Source organism: Somniosus microcephalus, chromosome 4 (genome assembly GCF_052327205.1).
Source record: "Somniosus microcephalus isolate GS21.2 chromosome 4, FLI_Smic_1.0, whole genome shotgun sequence".
NCBI classification, from domain to species: Eukaryota; Metazoa; Chordata; class Chondrichthyes; order Squaliformes; family Somniosidae; genus Somniosus; species Somniosus microcephalus.
Window position 1 is genome coordinate 331,333,473 of NC_140990.1, and position 25,068 is coordinate 331,358,540.

The following is a 25,068-nucleotide window of genomic DNA, read 5'->3' on the forward strand; positions in this document are numbered from 1 at the left end:
TCCCCTACACCGGGCCCACTCCCCTACACCGGGTCCCGTCCGCTACACCGGGCCCTCTCCCCTACACCGGGCCCTCTCCCCTACACCGGGCCCTCTCCCCTACACCGGGCCCTCTCCCCTACTCCGGGCCCTCTCCACTACACCGGGCCCTCTCCCCTATACCGGGCCCTCTCCCCTATACCGGGCCCTCTCCCCTATACCGGGCCCTCTCCCCTATACCGGGCCCTCTCCACTATACCGGGCCCACTCCCCTATACCGGGCCCTCTCCCCGATAATGGGCCCTCTCCCCGATAATGGGCCCTCTCCCCTATCCTGGGCCCTCTCCCCTATACTGGGCCCACTCCGCTATACTGGGCCCTGTGCGCTATTCCGGGCCCTCTCCACTATTCCGGGCCCTCTCCGCTAAACCGGCTCCACTCCGGTATACCGGGTCCACTCCGCTATACCGGGTCCACTCCGCTATACCGGTCCCACTCGGCTATACCGGGCCCCCTCCTCTATACCGGGCCCACTCCCCTATACCGGGCCCCCTCCCCTATACCGGGCCCTCTCCCCGATATTGGGCCCTCTCCCCTACACTGAGCCCCCTCCCCTATACTGGGCCCTCTGCCCTATACTGGACCCTCTCCCCTATACTGGGCTCTCTCCCCTATAATTGGCCCTCTCTCCTATACATGGCACTCTGCCCTATACTGGGCCCTCTCTCCTACACTGGGCCCTCTCCGCTATACTGGTCCCTCTCCGCTATACTGGGCCCACTCCCTTATACTGGGCCCTCTCCCCTGTCCTGGGCCCTCTCCGTTTTTCTGGGCCCTCTCCGCTATTCTGGGCCCTCTCCGCTATACTGGGCCGTCTCCGCTATACTGGGCCCTCTCCGCTACACTGGGCCCTCTCCGCTACACTGGGCCCTCTCCCCTATCCTGGGCCCTCTCTATACTGGGCCACTCCCCTATACTGGGCCCACTCGCCTTTCCTGGGCCCACTCCCCTATACTGGGCCCACTCCCCTGTACCGGTCCCACTCCCCTATACTGTGCCCACTCCCCTATACCGAGCCCACTCCCCTGTACCGGCCCCACTCCCCTGTACCGGCCCCACTCCCCTGTACCGGCCCCACTCCCCTGTACCGGCCCCACTCCCCTGTACCGGCCCCACTCCCCTGTACCGGTCCCACTCCCCTGTACCGGTCCCACTCCCCTGTTCCGGTCCCACTCCCCTGTTCCGGTCCCACTCCCCTGTTCCGGTCCCACTCCCCTGTGCCGGTCCCACTCCCCTATTCCGGGCCCTCTCCCCTAGACCGGGCCCACTCCCCTACGCCGGGCCCTCTCCCCTACGCCGGGCCCTCTCCCCTACGCCGGGCCCTCTCCCCTACGCCGGGCCCTCTCCCCTACGCCGGGCCCTCTCCCCTACGCCGGGCCCTCTCCCCTACGCCGGGCCCTCTCCCCTACGCCGGGCCCTCTCCCCTACACCGGGCCCTCTCCCCTACACCGGGCCCAATCCCCTACACCTGGCCCTCTCCCCTATAATCGGCCCTCTCCCCTATGCTGGGCCCTCTCCCCGATTATGGGCCCTCTCTCCTACACTGGGCCCGCTCCGCTATACCGGGCCCCCTCCGCTATACCGGGCCCTCTCCGCTATTATGGGCCCCCTCCCCTATACTGGTCCCTCTCCCCATACTGGGCCCACTCCCGTATACTGGGCCCACTCCCCTATACCGGGCCCTCCTATACCGGGCCCACTCCCCTGCACCGGGCCCACTCCCCTGCACCGGGCCCACTCCCCTGCACCGGGCCCACTCCCCTGCACCGGGCCCACTCCCCTGCATCGGGCCCACTCCCCTGCACCGGGCCCACTCCCCTGCACCGGGCCCACTCCCCTGCACCGGGCCCACTCCCCTGCACCGGGCCCACTCCCCTGCACCGGGCCCACTCCCCTGCACCGGGCCCACTCCCCTGCACCGGGCCCACTCCCCTGCACCGGGCCCACTCCCCTGCACCGGGCCCACTCCCCTGCACCGGGCCCACTCCCCTGCACCGGGCCCACTCCCCTGCACCGGGCCCTCTCCCCTGCACCGGGCCCTCTCCCCTGCACCGGGCCCTCTCCCCTGCACCGGGCCCTCTCCCCTGCACCGGGCCCTCTCCCCTGCACCGGGCCCTCTCCCCTGCACCGGGCCCTCTCCCCTGCACCGGGCCCTCTCCCCTGCACCGGGCCCTCTCCCCTGCACCGGGCCCTCTCCCCTGCACCGGGCCCTCTCCCCTGCACCGGGCCCTCTCCCCTGCACCGGGCCCTCTCCCCTGCACCGGGCCCCCTCCCCTGCACCGGGCCCCCTCCCCTGCACCGGGCCCCCTCCCCTGCCCCGGGCCCGCTCCCCTGTACTGGGACCGCTCCCCTACACTGGGCCCGCTCCCGTACACTGGGCCCGCTCCCCTACAGTGGGCCCAGTCCCTTATACCGGGCCCTCTCCCCTATACCGGGCCCTCTCCGTTATACCGGGCCCACTCCCCGATACCGGGCCCCCTCCGCCATACCGGGCCCCCTCCGCCATACCGGGCCCCCTCCGCCATACCGGGCCCCCTCCGCCATACCGGGCCCCCTCCGCCATACCGGGCCCCCTCCGCCATACCGGGCCCACTCCGCCATACCGGGCCCACTCCGCCATACCGGGCCCACTCCGCCATACCGGGCCCACTCCGCCATACCGGGCCCACTCCGCCATACCGGGCCCACTCCGCCATACCGGGCCCACTCCCCTATACCGGGCCCCCTCCCCGCCATACCGGGCCCACTCCCCTATACCGGGCCCTCTCCCCGATAATGGACCCTCTCCCTTATCCTGGGCCCTCTCTCCTACAGTGGGCCCTCTCCGCTACAGTGGGCCCTCTCCGCTACAGTGGGCCCTCTCCGCTACACTGGGCCCTCTCCGCTACACTGGGCCCTCTCCGCTACACTGGGCCCTCTCCCCTGTCCTGGGCCCCCTCCGCTTTTCTGGGCCCTCTCCGCTATACTGGGCCCCCTCCGCTATACTGGGCCCCCTCCGCTATACTGGGCCCCCTCCGCTATACTGGGCCCCCTCCGCTATACTGGGCCCCCTCCGCTATACTGGGCCCCCTCCGCTATACTGGGCCCCCTCCGCTATACTGGGCCCCCTCCGCTATACTGGGCCCCCTCCGCTATACTGGGCCCCCTCCGCTATACTGGGCCCCCTCCGCTATACTGGGCCCCCTCCGCTATACTGGGTCCGCTCCCCTATACTGGTCCCCTGCCCTATACTGGGCCCCCTCCCCTATACTGGGCCCCCTCCCCTATACTGGTCCCTCTCCCCTATACTGGGCCCTCTCCCCTATACTGGGCCCCCTCCCCTATACTGGTCCCTCTCCCCTATACTGGGCCCGCTCCCCTATACTGGGCCCCCTCCCCTATACTGGTCCCTCTCCCCTATACTGGGCCCTCTCCCCTATACTGGGCCCTCTCCCCTATACTGGGCCCCCTCCCCTATACTGGGCCCCCTACCCTATACTGGGACCGCTCCCCTATACTGGGCCCGCTCCCGTATACTGGGCCGTCTCCCCTGCACCGGGCCCACTCCGCCATACCGGGCCCACTCCGCCATACCGGGCCCACTCCGCCATTCCGGGCCCTCTGCGCTATACCGGGCCCTCTACCCTATACCGGGCCCCCTCCGCTATTATGGGCCCTATTCTGCCCTCGCAACGCGATCCTATGCAGAGCTAGACAGATAGCGAACAACTCGATATCTTCCAATAAAATCACAAGGCTTGACTTTTCTTGTAACGCTTTACTGAAAGATTCTTATTGTAAAACTGAAATACAACACAGAAATGGAAGGACACATTAGTGTACAGACGCATAATTGATATGTATACACAAATTTAGGTACGCCTGGGCAACACAGTACATCTGGCAACGACTATACATTTAGCAAGCTGGAAGGCATTCTCTTTAAATTAGTCCTGTACATAGTGTATCGAATACAGCTGCTAGTTAACCGGCTAGACAGAGAAAAGTTACAACTAAACATTTTCCACAACATACAGTGTACGCTAATCGTCTATAGCATTCTAAATACTCACAGACAAACAATTTCCAAGACTGAAGCATGGGGACAATACAACCGAGGAGCAACGTGGCGCAGGTCTTGTTCCGTGGTAGCTCCACGAGGAATGAACTTGCAGTGCCGTGGGGAGCGTGATGACCTCATCACGCTCGGGGTCGTGACGTCGTCGCGTTTGCCGGTAGTTGCGTCGCTGGCCGTTGGGGCCTAAGGCAGGAGCTGGAGGCCAGGCTGGGCCGGTGCTTGCCGCGGGAGCGGAAGATAGCGGCGCTCCTGGCGGCTGCTCGATGCGGCCGAAGACGCTGGGCCGGGCTGTGCCGGCGGCCTTTCTGGAGAGCCGGGTCGGGCCGGCAGCCGCCTGACGCACGTCACGTTGTACGTGGCGTGACGTCATCACGCTCGGGGCGCGTCTTAAAGGGGCAATGGCCCTAAACGGTGAGTTAAAGGGGCAACGGCCCTAACAGGTAAGTTATACATATATAAGTGGGTTATGTACATACAGTAAGGGTAAGTTAGAGGGAGAGACAGCACAGGCCCACTCCCCTATGCTGGGCCCACTCCCCTATGTTGGGCCCACTCCGCTATACTGGGCCCACTCCCCTGTACTGGGCACTCTCCGCTGTACTGGGCCACTCCCCTGTACTGGGCCCACTTCCCTGTACTGGGCCCACTTGCCTATACTGTGCCCCCTCCGCTATACTGTGCCCCCTCCGCTATACTGTGCCCCCTCCGCTATACTGTGCCCCCTCCGCTATACTGTGCCCCCTCCGCTATACTGTGCCCCCTCCGCTATACTGTGCCCCCTCCGCTATACTGTGCCCCCTCCGCTATACTGGGCCCCCTCCGCTATACTGGGCCCCCTCCGCTTTTCTGGGCCCCCTCCGCTGTACTGGGCCCACTCCGCTGTACTGGGCCCCCTCCGCTGTACTGGGCCCCCTCCGCTGTACTGGGCCCCCTCCGCTGTACTGGGCCCCCTCCGCTGTACTGGGCCCCCTCCGCTGTACTGGGCCCCCTCCGCTGTACTGGGCCCCCTCCGCTGTACTGGGCCCCCTCCGCTGTACTGGGCCCCCTCCGCTGTACTGGGCCCCCTCCGCTGTACTGGGCCCCCTCCGCTGTACTGGGCCCCCTCCGCTGTACTGGGCCCCCTCCGCTGTACTGGGCCCCCTCCGCTGCACTGGGCCCCCTCCGCTGCACTGGGCCCCCTCCGCTGCACTGGGCCCCCTCCGCTGCACTGGGCCCCCTCCGCTGCACTGGGCCCCCTCCGCTGCACTGGGCCCCCTCCGCTGCACTGGGCCCCCTCCGCTGCACTGGGCCCCCTCCGCTGCACTGGGCCCCCTCCGCTGCACTGGGCCCCCTCCGCTGCACTGGGCCCCCTCCGCTGCACTGGGCCCCCTCCGCTGCACTGGGCCCCCTCCGCTGCACTGGGCCCCCTCCGCTGTACTGGGCCCCTCCGCTGTACTGGGCCCTCTCTGCTGCACTGGGCCCCCTCCCCTATACTGGTCCCTCTCCCCTAAAGTGGTCCCTCTCCCCTATACTGGGCCCCCTACCCTATACTGGGACCGCTCCCCTATACTGGGCCCGCTCCCATATACTAGGCCGTCTCCCCGACACTGGGCCCACTTCCTTATACCGGGCCCTCTCTCCTATGCTGGACCCACTCCCCTATACCGGGCCCTCTCTGCTATACCGGGCCCTCTCCGGTATACCGGGCCCACTCCCCTATACCGGGCCCTCCCCGCTATACCGGGCCCTCCCCGCTATACCGGGCCCTCCCCGCTATACCGGGCCCACTCCCCTATACCGGGCCCACTCCGCCATACCGGGCCCACTCCGCCATACCGGGCCCACTCCGCCATACCGGGCCCACTCCGCCATACCGGGCCCACTCCGCCATACCGGGCCCACTCCCCTATACCGGGCCCACTCCCCTATACCGGGCCCACTCCCCTATTCTGGGCCCTCTCCCCTATACAGGTTCCACCCCCCTATACCGGGCCCACTCCCCTGTACCGGGCCCTCTCTCCTGTACAGGGCCCTCTGCGCTGTACCGGGCCCTCTCCCCTGTGCCGGGCCCTCTCCCCTGTGCCGGGCCCTCTCCCCTGTACAGGGCCCTCTGCGCTGTACTGGGCCCTCTGCGCTGTACCGGGCCCTCTCCCCTGTACCGGGCCCACTCCCCTGTACCGGGCCCACTCCCCTGTACCGGGCCCACTCCCCTGTACCGGGCCCACTCCCCTGTACCGGGCCCACTCCCTTGTACCGGGCTCACTCCCCTGTACCGGGCTCACTCCCCTGTACCGGGCCCACTCCCCTGTACCGGGCCCACTCCCCTGTACCGGGCCCACTCCCCTGTACCGGGCCCACTCCCCTGTACCGGGCCCACTCCCCTGTACCGGGCCCACTCCCGTGTACCGGGCCCCTTCCGCTATACCGTGCCCCCTCCGCTATACCGTGCCCACTCCGCTATACCGTGCCACCTCCGCTATACCGTGCCCCCTCCGCTTTTCTGTGCCCCCTCCGCTTTTCTGTGCCCCCTCCGCTTTTCTGTGCCCCCTCCGCTATACTGGGCCCCCTCCGCTATACTGGGCCCACTCCCCTATACTGGGTCCAGTCCCCTATACTGGGTCCACTCCCCTATACTGGGCCCCCTCCCCGATACTGGGTCCCCTCCCCTTTACTGGGCCCTCTCTGCTGTACTGGGCCCCCTCCCCTACACTGGTCCCTCTCCCCTATACTGGTCCCTCTCCCCTATACTGGGCCCACTCTCGTATACTGGGCCGTCTCCCCTATACTGGGCCCACTCCCCTATACCAGGCCCACTCCGCTATACCGGGCCCACTCCCCTACACCGGGCCCTCTCCCCTAAACCGGGCCCACTCCCCTACACCGGGCCCTCTCCCCTACACCGGGCCCTCTCCCCTACACCGGGCCCTCTCCCCTACACCGGGCCCTCTCCCCTACACCGGCCCTCTCCCCTACACCGGGCCCTCTCCCCTACACCGGGCCCTCTCCCCTACACCGGGCCCTCTCCCCTACCCCGGGCCCTCTCGCCTATACTGGGCCCCCTCCGCTATACTGGGTCCCCTCCGCTATACTGGGTCCCCTCCGCTATACTGGGTCCCCTCCGCTATACTGGGTCCACTCCGCTATACTGGGTCCAGTCCGCTATACTGGGCCCACTCCCCTATTCTGGGCCCTCTCCCCTATACTGGGCCCACTCCCTTTTACTGGGCCCTCTCCCCTATACCGGGCCCTCTCCGCTATACCGGGCCCTCTCCGCTATACCGGGCCCACTCCGCTATACCGGCCCCACTCCCCTATACCGGGCCCTCTGCGCTGTTCCGGGCCCACTCCCCTATTCCAGGCCCTCTGCGCTATACCGGGCCCTCTCCCCTATACCGGGCCCTCTCCACTATTATGGGCCCACTCCCCTATGCTGGGCCCACTCCCCTATGCTGGGCCCCCTCCGCTAGACTGGGCCCCCTCCGCTAGACTGGGCCCCCTCCCCTATGCTGGGTCCACTCCGCTACACTGGGTCCACTCCGCTACACTGGGCCCACTCCCCTATACTGGGCCCCCTCCCCTATTCTGGGCTCTCTCCCCTATACTGGGCCCTCTCTGCTGCACTGGGCCCCCTCCCCTATACTGGGCCCCCTCCCCTATACTGGGCCCCCTCACCTATACTGGGCCCCCTCACCTATACTGGGCCCCCTCCCCTATACTGGGCCCCCTACCCTATACTGGGACCGCTCCCCTATACTGGGCCCGCTCCCGTATACTGGGCCGTCTCCCCTACACTAGGCCCACTCCCTTATACCGGGCCCTCTCTCCTATGCTGGACCCACTCCCCTATACCGGGCCCTCGCCGCTATACCGGGCCCACTCCCCCATACCGGGCCCTCGCCGCTATACCGGGCCCACTCCCCCATACCGGGCCCTCCCCGCCATACCGGGCCCACTCCGCCATACCGGGCCCACTCCACCATACCGGGCCCACTCGCCTACACGGGGCCCACTCCCCTACGCTGGGCCCTCTCCCCTACGCTGTGCCCCCTCCGCTACGCTGTGCCCCCTCCGCTACGCTGTGCCCCCTCCGCTATACCGGGCCCACTACCTTATACCGGGCCCCCTCCCCTATACTGGCCCCTCTCCCCTATACTGCGCCCACTCCCATATACTGGGCCGTCTCCCCTACACTGGGCCTACTCCCCTATACCGGGCCCTCTCTCCTATACCGGGACCACTCCCCTATACAGGGCCCACTCCCCTATACCGGGCCCACTCCGCTACACCGGGCCCTCTCCCCTACACCGGGCCCTCTCCCCGACACCGGGCCCTCTCCCCGACACCGGGCCCTCTCCCCTACAACGGGCCCACTCCCCTATACCGGGTCCAGTCCGCTATACCGGGCCCTCTCCCCTATACCGGGCCCTCTCCCCTATACCGGGCCCTCTCCCCTATACCGGGCCCTCTCCACTATACCGGGCCCACTCCCCTATACCGGGCCCTCTCCCCGATAATGGGACCTCTCCCCTATCCTGGGCTCTCTCCCCTATGCTGGGCCCTCTCCCCTATGCTGGGCCCACTCCGCTACACTGGGCCCTTTGCGCTATTCCGGGCCCTCTCCGCTAAACCGGGTCCACTCCGGTATACCGGGTCCACTCCGCTATACCGGTCCCACTCGGCTATACCGGGCCCCCTCCTCTATACCGGGCCCTCTCCTGTATACCGGGCCCCCTCCTCTATACCGGGCCCTCTCCCCGATATTGGGCCCTCTCCCCTATACTGAGCCCCCTCCCCTATACTGGGCCCTCTGCCCTATACTGGGCCCTCTCCCCTATACTGGGCTCTCTCCCCTATACTTGGCCCTCTCCCCTATACTGGGCCCTCTCTCCTATACATGGCACTCTGCCCTATACTGGGCCCTCTCCCCTGTCCTGGGCCCTCTCCGCTATTCTGGGCCCTCTCCGCTATTCTGGGCCCTCTCCGCTATTCTGGGCCCTCTCCGCTATTCTGGGCCCTCTCCGCTATACTGGGCCCTCTCCGCTATACTGGGCCCTCTCCGCTATACTGGGCCCTCTCCGCTATACTGGGCCGTCTCCGCTATACTGGGCCCTCTCCGCTACACTGGGCCCTCTCCGCTACACTGGGCCCTCTCCCCTATCCTGGGCCCACTCCCCTATACTGGGCCCTCTCTATACTGGGCCACTCCCCTATACTGGGCCCACTCGCCTTTCCTGGGCCCACTTCACTATACTGGGCCCACTCCCCTATACCGAGCCCACTCCCCTGTACCGGTCCCACTCCCCTGTACCGGTCCCACTCCCCTGTACCGGTCCCACTCCCCTGTACCGGTCCCACTCCCCTGTTCTGGACACACTCCCCTGTTCCGGACCCACTCCCCTATACCGGGCCCCCTCCCCTTTACCGGGCCCCGTCCCCTATTCCGGGCCCCGTCCCCTATTCCGGGCCCCGTCCCCTATTCCGGGCCCTCTCCCCTAGACCGGGCCCTCTCCCCTAGACCGGGCCCACTCCCCTACACCGGGCCCACTCCCCTACACCGGGCCCACTCCCCTACACCGGGCCCACTCCCCTACACCGGGCCCACTCCCCTACACCGGGCCCTCTCCCCTACACCGGGCCCTCTCCCCTACACCGGGCCCTCTCCCCTACACCGGGCCCTCTCCCCTACACCGGGCCCTCTCCCCTACACCGGGCCCTCTCCCCTACACCGGGCCCTCTCCCCTACACCGGGCCCTCTCCCCTACACCGGGCCCTCTCCCCTATCCCGGGCCCTCTCGCCTATACTGGGTCCAGTCCGCTATACTGGGCCCCCTGCCCTATTCTGGGCCCTCTCCCCTATACTGGGCCCACTCCCTTTTACCGGGCCCTCTCCGCTACACCGGGCCCTCTCCGCTATACCGGGCCCTCTCCGCTATACCGGGCCCTCTCCGCTATACCGGGCCCTCTCCACTATACCGGGCTCACTCCGCTATACCGGGCCCACTCCGCTATACCGGCCCCACTCCCCTATACCGGGCCCTCTGCGCTGTTCCGGGCCCACTCCCCTATTCCAGGCCCACTCCCCTATTCCAGGCCCACTCCCCTATTCCAGGCCCTCTGCGCTATACCGGGCCCTCTCCCCTATACCGGGCCTTCTCCCCTATACCGGGCCCTCTCCACTCTTATGGGCCCACTCCCCTATGCTGGGCCCACTCCCCTATGCTGGGCACACTCCGCTATACTGGGCCACTCCCTTGTACTGGGCCCACTCCTCTATACTGGGCTCTCTCCCCTATACTGGGCCCTCTCTGCTGCACTGGGCCCCCTCCCCTATCCTGGGCCCCCTCCCCTATCCTGGGCCCCCTCCCCTATCCTGGGCCCCCTCCCCTATCCTGGGCCCCCTCACCTATACTGGGCCCCCTCACCTATACTGGGCCCCCTCCCCTATACTGGGCCCCCTACCCTATACTGGGACCGCTCCCCTATACTGGGCCCGCTCCCGTATACTGGGCCGACTCCTCTACACTCGGCCCACTACCTTATACCGGGCCCTCTCTCCTATGCTGGACCCACTCCCCTATACCGGGCCCTCGCCGCTATACCGGGCCCACTCCCCTATACCGGGCCCTCGCCGCTATACCGGGCCCACTCCCCTATTCCAGGCCCTCTGCGCTATACCGGGCCCTCTCCCCTATACCGGGCCTTCTCCCCTATACCGGGCCCTCTCCACTATTATGGGCCCACTCCCCTATGCTGGGCACACTCCGCTATACTGGGCCACTCCCTTGTACTGGGCCCACTCCTCTATACTGGGCCCTCTCCCCTATACTGGGCCCTCTCCCCTATACTGGGCCCCCTCCGCTAGACTGGGCCCCCTCCGCTAGACTGGGCCCCCTCCGCTAGTCTGGGCCCCCTCCCCTATGCTGGGTCCACTCCGCTATACTGGGTCCACTCCGCTATACTGAGTCCACTCCGCTATACTGGGCCCACTCCCCTATACTGGGCCCCCTCCCCTATTCTGGGCTCTCTCCCCTATACTGGGCCCTCTCTGCTGCACTGGGCCCCCTCCCCTATCCTGGGCCCCCTCCCCTATACTGGGCCCCCTCACCTATACTGGGCCCCCTCACCTATACTGGGCCCCCTCCCCTATACTGGGCCCCCTACCCTATACTGGGACCGCTCCCCCATACTGGGCCCGCTCCCGTATACTGGGCCGTCTCCCCTACACTAGGCCCACTACCTTATACCGGGCCCTCTCTCCTATGCTGGACCCACTCCCCTATACCGGGCCCTCGCCGCTATACCGGGCCCACTCCCCTATACCGGGCCCTCCCCGCCATACCGGGCCCACTCCGCCATACCGGGCCCACTCCGCCATACCGGGCCCACTCCGCCATACCGGGCCCACTCGCCTACACGGGGCCCACTCCCCTACGCTGGGCCCCCTCCCCTACGCTGGGCCCCCTCCCCTACGCTGGGCCCCCTCCCCTACGCTGGGCCCCCTCCCCTACGCTGGGCCCCCTCCCCTACGCTGGGCCCCCTCCCCTACGCTGGGCCCCCTCCCCTACGCTGTGCCCCCTCCGCTACGCTGTGCCCCCTCCGCTACGCTGTGCCCCCTCCGCTACGCTGTGCCCCCTCCGCTACGCTGTGCCCCCTCCGCTACGCTGTGCCCCCTCCGCTACGCTGTGCCCCCTCCGCTACGCTGTGCCCCCTCCGCTACGCTGTGCCCCCTCCGCTACGCTGTGCCCCCTCCGCTACGCTGGGCCCCCTCCGCTACGCTGGGCCCCCTCCCCTACTCTGGGACCACTCCCCTACACTGGGCCGTCTCCCCTACACTGGGCCTACTCCCCTATACCGGGCCCTCTCTCCTATACCGGGACCACTCCCCTATACCGGGCCCACTCCGCTATACCGGGCCCACTCCCCTACACCGGGCCCTCTCCCCTACAACGGGCCCACTCCCCTATACCGGGTCCAGTCCGCTATACCGGGCCCTCTCCCCTATACCGGGCCCTCTCCCCTATACCGGGCCCTCTCCCCTATACCGGGCCCTCTCCACTATACCGGGCCCACTCCCCTATACCGGGCCCTCTCCCCGATAATGGGCCCTCTCCCCTATCCTGGGCTCTCTCCCCTATGCTGGGCCCTCTCCCCTATGCTGGGCCCACTCCGCTATACTGGGCCCTTTGCGCTATTCCGGGCCCTCTCCGCTAAACCTGGTCCACTCCGGTATACCGGGTCCACTCCGCTATACCGGTCCCACTCGGCTATACCGGGCCCCCTCCTCTATACCGGGCCCTCTCCCCTATACCGAGCCCCCTCCCCTATACCGAGCCCCCTCCCCTATACCGGGCCCCCTGCCCTATACTGGGCCCTCTCCCCTATACTGGGCCCTCTCCCCTATACTGGGCTCTCTCCCCTATACTTGGCCCTCTCCCCTATACTGGGCCCTCTCTCCTATACATGGCACTCTGCCCTATACTGGGCCTTCTCTCCTACACTGGGCCCTCTCCGCTATACTGGTCCCTCTCCGCTATACTGGGCCCACTCCCTTATACTGGGCCCTCTCCCCTGTCCTGGGCCCTCTCCGCTATACTGGGCCGTCTCCGCTATACTGGGCCCTCTCCCCTGTCCTGGGCCCTCTCCGCTATACTGGGCCCTCTCCGCTACACTGGGCCCTCTCCGCTACACTGGGCCCTCTCCCCTATCCTGGGCCCACTCCCCTATACTGGGCCACTCCCCTATACTGGGCCCACTCGCCTTTCCTGGGCCCACTTCACTATACTGGGCCCACTCCCCTGTACCGCTCCCACTCCCCTGTACCGCTCCCACTCCCCTGTACCGCTCCCACTCCCCTGTTCCGGACCCACTCCCCTGTTCCGGACCCACTCCCCTGTTCCGGACCCACTCCCCTATACCGGGCCCCCTCCCCTTTACCGGGCCCTCTCCCCTACATCGGGCCCTCTCCCCTACATCGGGCCCTCTCCCCTACACCGGGCCCACTCCCCTACACCGGGCCCACTCCCCTGCACCGGGCCCTCTCCCCTGCACCGGGCCCTCTCCCCTGCACCGGGCCCTCTCCCCTACACCGGGCCCACTCCCCTACACCGGGCCCTCTCCCCTACACCGGGCCCTCTCCCCTACACCGGGCCCTCTCCCCTACACCGGGCCCACTCCCCTACACCGGGCCCACTCCCCTACACTGGGCCCACTCCCCTATAATCGGCCCTCTCCCCTATGCCGGGCCCTCTCCCCGATTATGGGCCCTCTCTCCTACACTGGGCGCCGTCCGCTATACCGGGCCCCCTCCGCTATACCGGGCCCCCTCCGCTATAGCGGGCCCCCTCCGCTATACCGGGCCCTCTCCGCTATACCGGGCCCTCTCCGCTATTATGGGCCCCCTCCCCTATACTGGTCCCTCTCCCCATACTGGGCCCACTCCCGTATACTGGGCCCACTCCCCTATACCGGGCCCACTCCCCTGCACCGGGCCCACTCCCCTGCACCGGGCCCACTCCGCTACACCGGGCCCTCTCCCCTATAATGGGCCCTCTCCCCTATCCTGGGCCCTCTCCCCTATCCTGGGCCCTCTCCCCTATCCTGGGCCCTCTCCCCTATCCTGGGCCCTCTCCCCTATCCTGGGCCCTCTCCCCTATCCTGGGCCCTCTCCCCTATACTGGGCGCACTCCCCTATACTGGGCCCACTCCCCTATATTTGCCCACTCCCCTATACTGAGCCCACTCCCCTCTACTGGGCCCACTCCCCTATACTGGGCCCACTCCCCTGTGCCGGGCCCACTCCCCTGTGCCGGGCCCACTCCCCTGTGCCGGGCCCACTCCCCTGTGCCGGGCCCACTCCCCTGTGCCGGGCCCCCTCCGCTGTACCGGGCCCCCTCCGCTGTACCGGGCCCCCTCCGCTGTACCGGGCCCACTCCCCTGTACCGGGCCCACTCCCCTGTACCGGGCCCACTCCCCTGTACCGGGCCCACTCCCCTGTACCGGGCCCACTCCCCTGTACCGGGCCCTCTCCCCTGTACCGGGCCCTCTCCCCTGTACCGGGCCCTCTCCGCTGTACCGGGCCACTCCCCTGTACCGGGCCCACTCCTCTGTACCGGGCCCTCTCCCCTGTACCGGGCCCTCTCCCCTGTACCGGGCCCTCTCCCCTGTACCGGGCCCCCTCCGCCACACCGGGCCCCCTCCGCCACACCGGGCCCCCTCCGCCACACCGGGCCCCCTCCGCCACACCGGGCCCCCTCCGCCACACCGGGCCCCCTCCGCCACACCGGGCCCCCTCCGCCACACCGGGCCCCCTCCGCCACACCGGGCCCCCTCCGCCACACCGGGCCCCCTCCGCCACACCGGGCCCCCTCCGCCACACCGGGCCCCCTCCCCGACACCGGGCCCCTCCCCGACACCGGGCCCGCTCCCCTATACCGGGCCCGCTCCCCTATACCGGGCCCGCTCCCGTATACCGGGCCCGCTCCCCTACACCGGGCCCAGTCCCTTATACCGGGCCCTCTCCGCCATACCGGGCCCACTCCCCGATACCGGGCCCACTCCGCCATACCGGGCCCACTCCGCCATACCGGGCCCCCTCCCCGCCATACCGGGCCCCCTCTCCGCCATACCGGGCCCCCTCTCCGCCATACCGGGCCCCCTCTCCGCCATACCGGGCCCCCTCTCCGCCATACCGGGCCCACTCCCCTATACCGGGCCCTCTCCCCGGTAATGGACCCTCTCCCTTATCCTGGGCCCTCTCCCCTGTGCTGGGCCCTCTCCCCTGTGCTGGGCCCTCTCCCCTGTGCTGGGCCCTCTCCCCTATCCTGGGCCCACTCCGCTATACCGGGCCCTCTCCGCTAAACCGGGCCCACTCCGGTATACCGGGTCCACTCCGCTATACCGGTCCCCCTCCCCTATACCGGGCCCACTCCCCTATACCGGGCCCACTCCCCTATACCGGGCCCACTCCCCTATACCGGGCCCACTCCCCTATAATCGGCCCTCTCCCCGATATTGGGCCCTCTCCCCTATACTGAGCCCCCTCCCCTATACTGGGCCCCCTGCCCTATACTGGGCCCCCTGCCCTATACTGGGCCCTCTCCCCTATAATCGGCCCTCTCCCCTACACTGGGCCCTCTGCCCTACACTGGGCCCTCTCCGCTACACTGGGCCCTCTCCGCTACACTGGGCCCTCTCCGCTACACTGGGCCCTCTCCGCTACACTGGGCCCTCTCCGCTACACTGGGCCCTCTCCGCTACACTGGGCCCTCTCCGCTACACTGGGCCCTCTCCGCTACACTGGGCCCTCTCCGCTACACTGGGCCCTCTCCGCTACACTGGGCCCTGTCCCCTATCCTGGGCCCACTCCCCTATACTGGGCCCTCTCTATACTGGGCCCACTCCGCTATACTGGGCCACTCCCCTATACTGGGCCCACTCCCCTATACTGGGCCCACTCCCCTATACTGGGCCCACTCCCCTATACTGGGCCCACTCGACTTTCCTGGGCCCACTCCCCTATACTGGGCCCTCCCCTATACTCGGCCCACTCCTCTATACTGTGCCCACTCCCCTGTACCGAGCCCACTCCCCTATACAGGGCCCACTCCGCTATACCGGGCCCCCTCCCCTATACCGGGCCCACTCCGCTGTACCGGGCCCACTCCGCTGGACCGGGCCCACTCCGCTGGACCGGGCCCACTCCGCTGGACCGGGCCCAATCCGCTGTACCGGGCCCCCTCCCCTGTACCGGGCTCCTTCCCCTGTACCGGGCCCCCTACCCTGTACCGGGCCCCCACTCCTATACCAGGCCCCCACTCCTATACAGGGCCCCCACCCTTATACCGAGCCCTCTTCCCCTATACCGGGCCCACTCCGTTATACCGGGCCCACTCCGTTATACCGGGCCCACTCCGTTATACCGGGCCCACTCCGCTATACCGGGCCCACTCCCCTATACCGGGCCCACTCCCCTATACCGGGCCCACTCCCCTATACTTGTCCCTCTCCGCTATACTGGGCCCACTCCCCTATACTTGTCCCTCTCCGCTATACTGGGCCCACTCCCCTATACTTGTCCCTCTCCGCTATACTGGGCCCACTCCCCTATACTTGTCCCTCTCCGCTATGCTGGGCCCACTCCCCTATACTGGGCCCTCTCCCCTATACTGGGCCCTAGGTTTGCAAAATTCTGGGAATTTTTAAAAGAGGAAACTTTCCATGGAAATTTTCGGGAATTTATGGGAATTTTGGTAATTTATGGGAATTTTGATTTTTTTTGCACACTGATGGTTTTTTGTCTCTGACGCTTATATTATCTTTGTCGTCAAAATAGACATACTGTTCCATACAAATAAAAACAGGCTTTCAAAACTTTATTTAGGTTATAATTTTGAACTTTATTGAACCCCCACAAAAAAGACCCATCTAAAATAAAATAAAAAGAGCATCAGCTTATTTAGCCTGTAATTTGTCCTTATTTTGTCCCTTTGAGTCTTCCACTCATGAGTCTTCTGAGTCTTCTACTCCTCATTGCTCCTCCTGATTCTCTGACTCTGGCTCTGACGTGTCCATTTCCTCCCCTGTGTCAGTGTCTAGCTGTGTGTTGGACACTTCTGTATCTGGCTCAATAAGTTGTAGGTTCGCCCGGATAGCCACCAGTTTCTCCACTCTCGTTAGTCAGCCTGTTGCGCACCTTTGTATGCGTATTCCCAAAAAGTGACCAGTTTCGTTCAGAGGCCGCTGATGAAGGTGGGATTTGGAGTATCACCGATGCAATAGGTGACAGGGCCTCAGATGCACAAAGTCCCTTCCACCAGGTATGTGCACTGATATGCTTGCATGATTCCCATATCCCATCCCCATTCCAAAGACCTTGCTTGGTAGAGAACTTTGCCAGACTTCCCAGAACTTTGCCCACATCCAGATTGAGATGGTGTGAGAGGGTAGAAATCACACTGTAAGCGCTGTTGATCTGTTCTCCAGAAAGTATTGGTCTCCCAACATGCTTTGGGTCCAGCATGTATGCTGCAGCATGAATCGGCTTGACACAAAATTCTTGACGCGTCTGTATGAATTGAACAATTGCCTTCTCCTCTGCTTTGAGCAGCAGGGATGTGGGTAGGGCAATGCTGATTTGTTCTTTTAAATCAGTAAAAAGCCTGAGAACATCTGACAAGACAGCGTCATCTCCTTCAATCTGAGCAATTGCAGATGCTACTGGTGAGACTAGTTTAAGGCTGCTAACCACTCTCTCCCAAAACACATCATCCAACAGTATTTTCTTGATGGTGGTTTCCATATCCCCAGACTGGGATATTGCCATTTCTTGCAGCGACTCCTTACCCTCCAGAAGGCTGTTGTACATTATGACAACACCACCCCATCTAGTGTTGTTGGGCAGCTTCAGTGTGGTGTTCTTGTTCTTTGTCATTTGCTTGGAGTTGTAGGTTGCTGCAACTACCTGTTTTCCCCTGACATACTTAACAACTTGCTTGGCTCTCTTGTACAGTGCTTCCATGGTTCTCAAACCCATGATGTCCTTGAGGAGCAGGTTAAGCCCATGAGCTGCGCACCCAATAGACGTAATATGAGGGTAGGCCTCCTCCACTTGAGCCCAAGCAGCCTTCATATTCGCAGCATTGTCAGTAACTACTGCAAAGACCTTTTGTGATCCAAGATCGTTGATGACCGCTTTCAGCTCATCAGCAATGTATGTGCCTGTGTGTCTGTTGTCCTTCGTGTCTGTGCTCTTGGAGAACACTGGGAGAGGAGTGGAGACGATGTAGTTTATGATGCCCTCCCCTCGTACATTTGACCACCCATCTGAGATAACTGCAACACAGTCTGCCATCGCTATCGTTTCTTTGAGCTTTCCTTGGACTCTGTTATACTCAGCCTCCAGCAAATAAGTAGACAAAGCATGTCTGGTGGGAGGACAGTATGCAGGGCGAATAACATTGAAAAATCTCTTCCAATACACATTGGCTGTGAGCATGAGGGGTGAGCCTGTCGCATATACAGCTTGAGCAAGGCACTCATCTGCATTCTTCTGGCTATGGTTATCCATTGTATCAAAGAACCTTCCAAGTGGGCCAGGAGTTGCTGATGATAAGGAGCCTGATGCTGAATGAGAACCATCATCTTCTTGAATGGAAGCAGAGGAACTCTGGGCTGACTGCTGTGAGCTTTGAGTGAAGTTGTTGCATTTGGATAAATGCTGCTGCATCTTTGTGGCATTCTTTACATATGGCTTTCTACAGTGTTTGCACATGTACACAGTCTTTCCATCTTTAATGCCTGGGGTAAAATGCTTCCACACATCCGACGGTAAACATGGCATTGTTCTATGCAGAGAAATAAAGGGTATTCATCTGTGTCGAACTGCGGTCGATCAGCACGATTGCAGCAGGGTGAGTACATTTTTGCTGATGCTCCATGTGATGGAAGCATGACCTGTACACACACGACGCTACATCACCAATAGTGTATTATTTTGTATATTTTAAATTGAAGGACAACAGAGTTCAACAAGTAACTGGTTTATTTGGTATAAAGTCTGATTTACTTACTGCATCATCACAACATCGGCAGAAAACAAAATGACTTCCCTCAAGACCCCTAACCTGGATCTTAAAAAAACTATAGCAGTCTTACAGATGCCTGCAGGCCAATCACAATTCGATATGCAAATATTACAAATAGAGGGAGCTAATCGCTCATCCAACCAATCAGGACACATTTGTTCACAGTCACACACAAAACTTGTAATTATTAAAACAAGCCAAGTAAGAAGATAAACATATATTGATTAAGAAATTCCTTAATAATTAAGATTCCATCTCTGTTAGTAATTTTAAGAGAGGACCTGTGGAAAAAAAAAAAAAGAAATACAAAAAAAAAATATTATGCTAGCATGTGCTTTTTTGGGCAAAATTCCCAAGCTAAACTTCCCGTGGAAAATTTCCGGAAATTTACCGGAAACTTTCCACCCCTTTGCAACCCTACTGGGCCCACTCCCCTACACTGGGCCCTCTCCCCTATACTGGGCCCTCTCCCCTGTACTGGGCCCACTCCCCTATACTGGGCCCTCTCCCCTGTACTGGGCCCACTCCCCTATACTGGGCCCACTCCCCTACTCTGGGCCCTCTCCCCTATACTGGGCCCTCTCCCCTATACTGGGCCCACTCCCCTATACTGGGCCCTCTCCCCTATACTGGGCCCACTCCCCTACACTGGGCCCTCTCCCCTATACTGGGCCCTCTCCCCTATACTGGGCCCCCTCCCCTATACTGGGCCCCCTCCCCTATACTGGGCCCTCTCCCCTATACTGGGCCCTCTCCCCTATACTGGGCCCACTCCCCTATACTGGGCCCACTCCCCTACACTGGGCCCTCTCCCCTATACTGGGCCCTCTCCCCTATACTGGGCCCACTCCCCTATACTGAGTCAGTTCTACTGTACTGCGTACTTTCCAATATGAAAGGATAACAATTCTGAGGCTTAACCTGGGGTGCACAGCCTTGGAAGTGGTGGAATTCTGAAATCGGAACCACGACTGCACACACCAATTTGTGACTTGTCCAATGTCCCATCATAATGAGGCATCAGCAGTGGCTCTGCAGGTAGCCCTCGCCCAGAGTCAAAACGTCGTGGGTTCAAGTCCCACTCCAAAGACTTAAGCAACTTTCCCTCTAAGCTGTGCGCGCAGCACTCTGTCGGTCCCGTGCAGCCCAATGTAGGCTTTTCTAATGTTAAATTTCACACGTGTGAAACTGTGAATAGGCCGCACACCCAATAAAAAATTACGGGGAACTTTGGACTTGAGCAGAAGATCTTGGTTGACTCTCCAGTGCAGTACTGAGCGAGTGCTACACAGTCAGAGGTGCTGTCTTTTGAATGGGACGTTAAACCAAGGCCCTGTCTGCCCTCTCGGGTGGACATAGAAGATCCCATGGCAGTATTTTGAAGAAGAGCAGAGTTGTTCTCCTCAGTGTCCTGGCCAATATTTATCACTCAACCAACATCACTAACAACAGATGATCTGATCAGTTATCTCATTGCTGTTTGTGGGATCATGCTGTGAAAAATAAACTGCAGCATTTACCTACATTACAGCCGTGACTACACTTCAAGAAGCTTAATTGACTGGGTACGTACTGAGAATGTGAAAGGTGCTAAATAAATGTAAGTCCTTTCCTTTTCCTTTCAATTGATGGCTCCACTGCATAATCTAGAAAATACCACACAGCAAAGGTATATTGAGGTGCAGAGAGCCATATAATTAGCTACTGAATGATTCAGGAGCATTTATTTAGATGTCTCAAAGGTATATGCTATCAGGAAGACTGGGATTCGGCTTAGTCTGGAGCCTTTGCAGGCTTTGTCCTTCAGAGGTGCTCGATTTGAAATGAGTCGGGTCTCACTGACACCAGACTGTTTCAGGACCGCATAGGAACCTTGGACCAGAAGTAGGCCATTCAGCCCTAGAGACTGCTCCGCCATTCAAGCAAATCATGGCAGTGTTAGAGGAAGAGGGGTGGAAGGAGGCTCGTGTGGAGCATAAACACTGGCCTGGATCTGCTGAGCTGAATGACCTGTTTGTGTGCTGTACATTCTATGTAATGGTCTCTTTCTTGACTGCAAGACACAGGATTTCAACAGAACATTACTCTTCAGTCTTGGAACTAATGTTGGCAGCTATTTTGCTGGCACCAATCACCCAGTTGCTGAGAGTTGGAATTGAAGCTTCTGTCTCAGTAGTCCCATATCCCAGAGTGCTGAGATCAGCCAAGTGTCAACACATGCCTTTGATTCGATGGAACTTAAAGCGCATTTTACAAGGATTCATTTTATAGAATTGCTTTCTCTCTCTCTCTCTCTGGATGAAGAGCATATCTCCATGGTGCAAAGGCCCAGCCACAGTTGAGATGATCTGCTGCCAGTCAGTATGCCTTAGATACAGATCGCAGGCCTCCTGAAATACATGAATCAAGAGTGGCCCATTCTCTATGCCCTGAGACTTTACAGCTGAAAACATTTTCTGCAGGAGTCAGAATGTGCCAGCAGTTGAGACGCTGTGGATGATTCACTTTAACCCTGTTAAACCATGTTCATCTGGCCACCAGGAGCCACATGACAGCAGCTGGGACGGAGGAGAGGCCTTGATTACAAATTAAATGGATGAGCTCCAAGCCTGAATGCCTTTATTCTGGAGCACCTTGTGGAAAGCTACACTGGCCTTGGAGGGGGCGCAGCGCAGATTCACCAGAATGATGCTGGGACTCAAAGGGTTCAATTATGAGGACAGATTGAATAAACTTGGCTTGAGTTTAGAAAATTGAGGGGTGATCTAATCGAGGTGTTTAAAGTGACGAAAGGATTCGAATGGGTAGATACAGAGAAATTATTTCCTCTTTTGGGGGAATCAAGAACAAGGGGGCACAATCTCAAAATTAGAGCCAGGCCATTCAGGAGTGATGTCAGGAAGCACTTTTTCACGAAAGGGTCGTGGAAAGCTGGAATTCTCTCGCAAAAAGCTGTTGAGCCTGGCGGTCAATTGAAACATTCAAGACTGAGATCAATAGATTTTTATTAGGTAATCAAGGTAAATGGGGTTGAGATACAGATCAGCCATGATCTGATAGAATGGTGGAGCAGGCGCGAGGGGCTGAATGGCCTCCTCCTTTTCCTATGTTTCGCTACAACACACTGTCTCAACGTGCACCCACATCAGTCATTTTTAAAAATGTCTTTTGAAAATTTCTGTACAACTAATAAATACATAATACCTTAACCGAATCTGGCCTCAGAGGGGTTCATACCTGGCCGTCTGAGCTGTCACTGTTAGAGCCACTTCCCAAATGACACGAGAACAAATAGAAGCTGGCATTTTCCAAAGAAAGAAATACTTGCCTTTCACGACTTCAGGACATCCCAAAGTGCTTTACAGCCAATGAAGTACTTTTGAAGTTCTGTTGCAATGTAGGAAACCCGGCAGTCAGTTTGCGCACAGCACGCTCCCACAAACAGCAATGTGATAATGACCAGATCATCTGTTTTACTGCTGTTCGTTGAGGGATAAATATTCTCCGCAACACCCGAGAGAACCCCCCTGCTCTTCTTTGAAATAGTGCCACGGGATCTTTTACGTCCACCTGTGAGGGCAGACGGGGACTCGGTTTAACGTCTCATCTGAAAGACGGCACCTCTGACAATGCAGCACTGGAACTGTCAGCCTAGACTATGTGCTCAGGTGTCTGGAGTGGATCTTGAACCCAAGACCTTCTAACTGAAAGGCAAGTGTGCTACCTCTCAGCCATGGCTGACACTGTAGGCACCATGGACGATCAAGCATGTCAGTCTGTTCTGTCCACCAGGTTCAGTGGGTAGTGCATGGGTTCCTCACATGTGGAATGAATGTCTTTTCACAGATGCCAGAGGAGCAGGCGTTCTGTGTCTTGGTGAAGATCATGTACGATTACGGTCTCCGAGAGCTCTACAAGAACAACTTCGAGGATCTGCATTGCAAGTTTTACCAGCTGGAGAGGCTACTCCAGGTAAGCACCCTGTACAAACCAAATTTGGGTTTAATTTACATAGAATTTACAGTACAGAAACAGGCCTTTTGGCCCAACTGGTCAGTCCTGGTGTTTATGCTCCACACAAGCCTCCTCCCACCCTTCTTCATCTAACCCCATCAACATATCCTTCTATTCCTTTCTCCCTCATGTGTTTATCCAGTTTTCCCTTAAATGCATCTATGCGATTCACCTCAACTACTCCATGTGCTAGCGAGTTCCACATTCTCACCACTCTCTGGATAAAGAAGTTTCTCCTGAATTCCCTATTGGATTTATTAATGACTGTCTTATATTTATATTTATGACCCCTAGTTTTGGTCTCCCCATGTGGAGTAATCTTCTCTCTACGTTTACCCTATCAGGTCACCCCTCAGCCTTTTATTTTCTAGAGAAAAGAGCCCCAGCCTGTTCAGTCTTTCCTGATAGGTATAACCTCTCAGTTCTGGTGTCATCCTTGTAAATCTTTTTTGCACTTTCTCCAGTGCCTCTATATCCTTTCTATAATTTGGAGACCAGAACTGTTCACAGTACTCCAAGTGTGGTCTAACCAAGGTTCTAGACAAGTTTAATATAACGTCTCTGCTTTTCAATTCTATCCCTCCAGAAATAAACCCGAGTGCTTCATTTGCTTTTTTTAATGGCCTTATTAACCTGCGTCGCTACTTTTAGTGATTTGTGTATCTGTACCCCCCCCCCAACCCCCCGATCCCTCTGTTCCTCTACCCCATTTTGACTCTTATTTTGCAAGGAGGATGTGGCTTCCTTATTCTTTCTACCAGAATGTACCACATCACACTTGTCTATATGGAAGTTAATTTGCCCATTCCACGCCCATTCTGCAAGTCGCCTTGCATTTTGTCACAGTCTGCCTCAGTATTAACCATAACATTTAGATGTCAGTTTTTTCATTCGAATCGGTATCCAGGATGAGTCGGCTTTCTCTGCAGTGACATGTGGTGGTAGCTTTTCCAACTTACCACCTGGGCGTAGAGCTCGTGCTCCAGATCCCGCGCACTAAGCCCGCCTATTTCCACCTCCGTAACATCGCCCGACTCCGCCCCTACTTCAGCTTATTCGCTGCTGAAACCCTCATCTATGCCTTTGTTACCTCTAGACTTGACTATTCCAACGCACGCCTGGCTGGCCTCCCCCGTTCCACCCTCCATAAAATTGAGGTCATTCAAAATTCGGCTGCCCGTGTCCTAACTCGCACCAAGTCCCGTTCACCCATCACCCCTGTGCTCGCTGCCCGTGTCCTAACTCGCACCAAGTCCCGTTCGCCCATCACCCCTGTGCTCGCTGCCCGTGTCCTAACTCGCACCAAGTCCCGTTCGCCCATCACCCCTGTGCTCGCTGCCCGTGTCCTAACTCGCACCAAGTCCCGTTCACCCATCACCCCTGTGCTCGCTGCCCGTGTCCTAACTCGCACCAAGTCCCGTTCACCCATCACCCCTGTGCTCGCTGCCCATGTCCTAACTCGCACCAAGCCCCGTTCGCCCATCACCCCTGTGCTCGCTGCCCGTGTCCTAACTCGCACCAAGTCCCGTTCACCCATCACCCCTGTGCTCGCTGCCCGTGTCCTAACTCGCACCAAGTCCCGTTCGCCCATCACCCCTGTGCTCGCTGACCTACATTGGCTCCCGGTTAAGCAACGCCTCGATTTTAAAATTCTCATCCTTGTTTTCAAATCCCTCCATGGCCTCACCCCTCCCTATCTCTAATCTCCTCCAGCCCTGCAGCCCTCTGAGATATCAGCGCTCCTCCAATTCTGGCCTCTTGAGCATTCCTGATTTTAATTGCTCCACCATTGGTGGCCGTGCCTTCAGCTGCTAAGGCCCTAAGCTCTGGAAATCCCTGCCTAAACCTCTCCACCTCTTTTTCCTCCTTTAAGACGCTCTCTGACCAAGCTCTTGGTCATCTCTCCACCTCTTTTTCCTCCTTTAAGACGCTCTCTGACCAAGCTCTTGGTCATCTGTCCTAATATATTCTTATGTGGCTCGGTGTCAAATTTTGTTTGATAACGCTCCTGTGCAGCGCCTTGGGACGTTTTACTACTTTAAAGGCGCTGTATAACTGCAAGCTGTTGTTGTTATTAGAGAAACAGCCCGGTTGTCATATCCATTGAGATAGTTGGAAGTGAAAGTGGAGCGGTTTCTATAACGGGCGGGCGATCCACAACCCCTGTTTAACACCGGTAGGTTGAAGCGCAACCCCATCATGCAATCCTGCTCTCACCCATCTAGACTGGGAGTAGTTGTTCACTCTGGTTTACTTGAAAGACTGTAATTTTCACACTTTCACGACCTCAGGATGTCCCAAAGCACTTTACAGCCAATTAAATACTTTTGAATTGCAGTAAATGCAGTCCTGTTTTTCATGATGTTGGTTGAGGGATAAATATTGGCCAGGACACTG

General features: G+C 60.4%; 1 protein-coding gene and 1 long non-coding RNA gene across 2 annotated transcripts in view; one reads left to right on the forward strand and one right to left on the reverse strand.

Moving 5' to 3' along the window:
* The window catches only part of LOC147120682 (rab GTPase-activating protein 1-like), a 335,058-nt gene that overhangs the window by 109,533 nt on the left and 200,457 nt on the right, over positions 1 to 25,068 (forward strand). Inside the window, exon 3 of the mRNA XM_085986863.1 lies at positions 22,504 to 22,629. Coding sequence (XP_085842989.1) covers positions 22,504 to 22,629 — 126 coding nt within the window. The remainder of the gene's footprint in view (positions 1 to 22,503; positions 22,630 to 25,068) is intronic.
* Positions 3,782 to 4,142, reverse strand: LOC147120683 (uncharacterized). Its single transcript, XR_015077862.1, has 2 exons — positions 4,092 to 4,142; positions 3,782 to 3,821 (listed from the first exon to the last, which is right to left on the reverse strand). It is a non-coding gene; the product is annotated as an uncharacterized LOC147120683 (long non-coding RNA).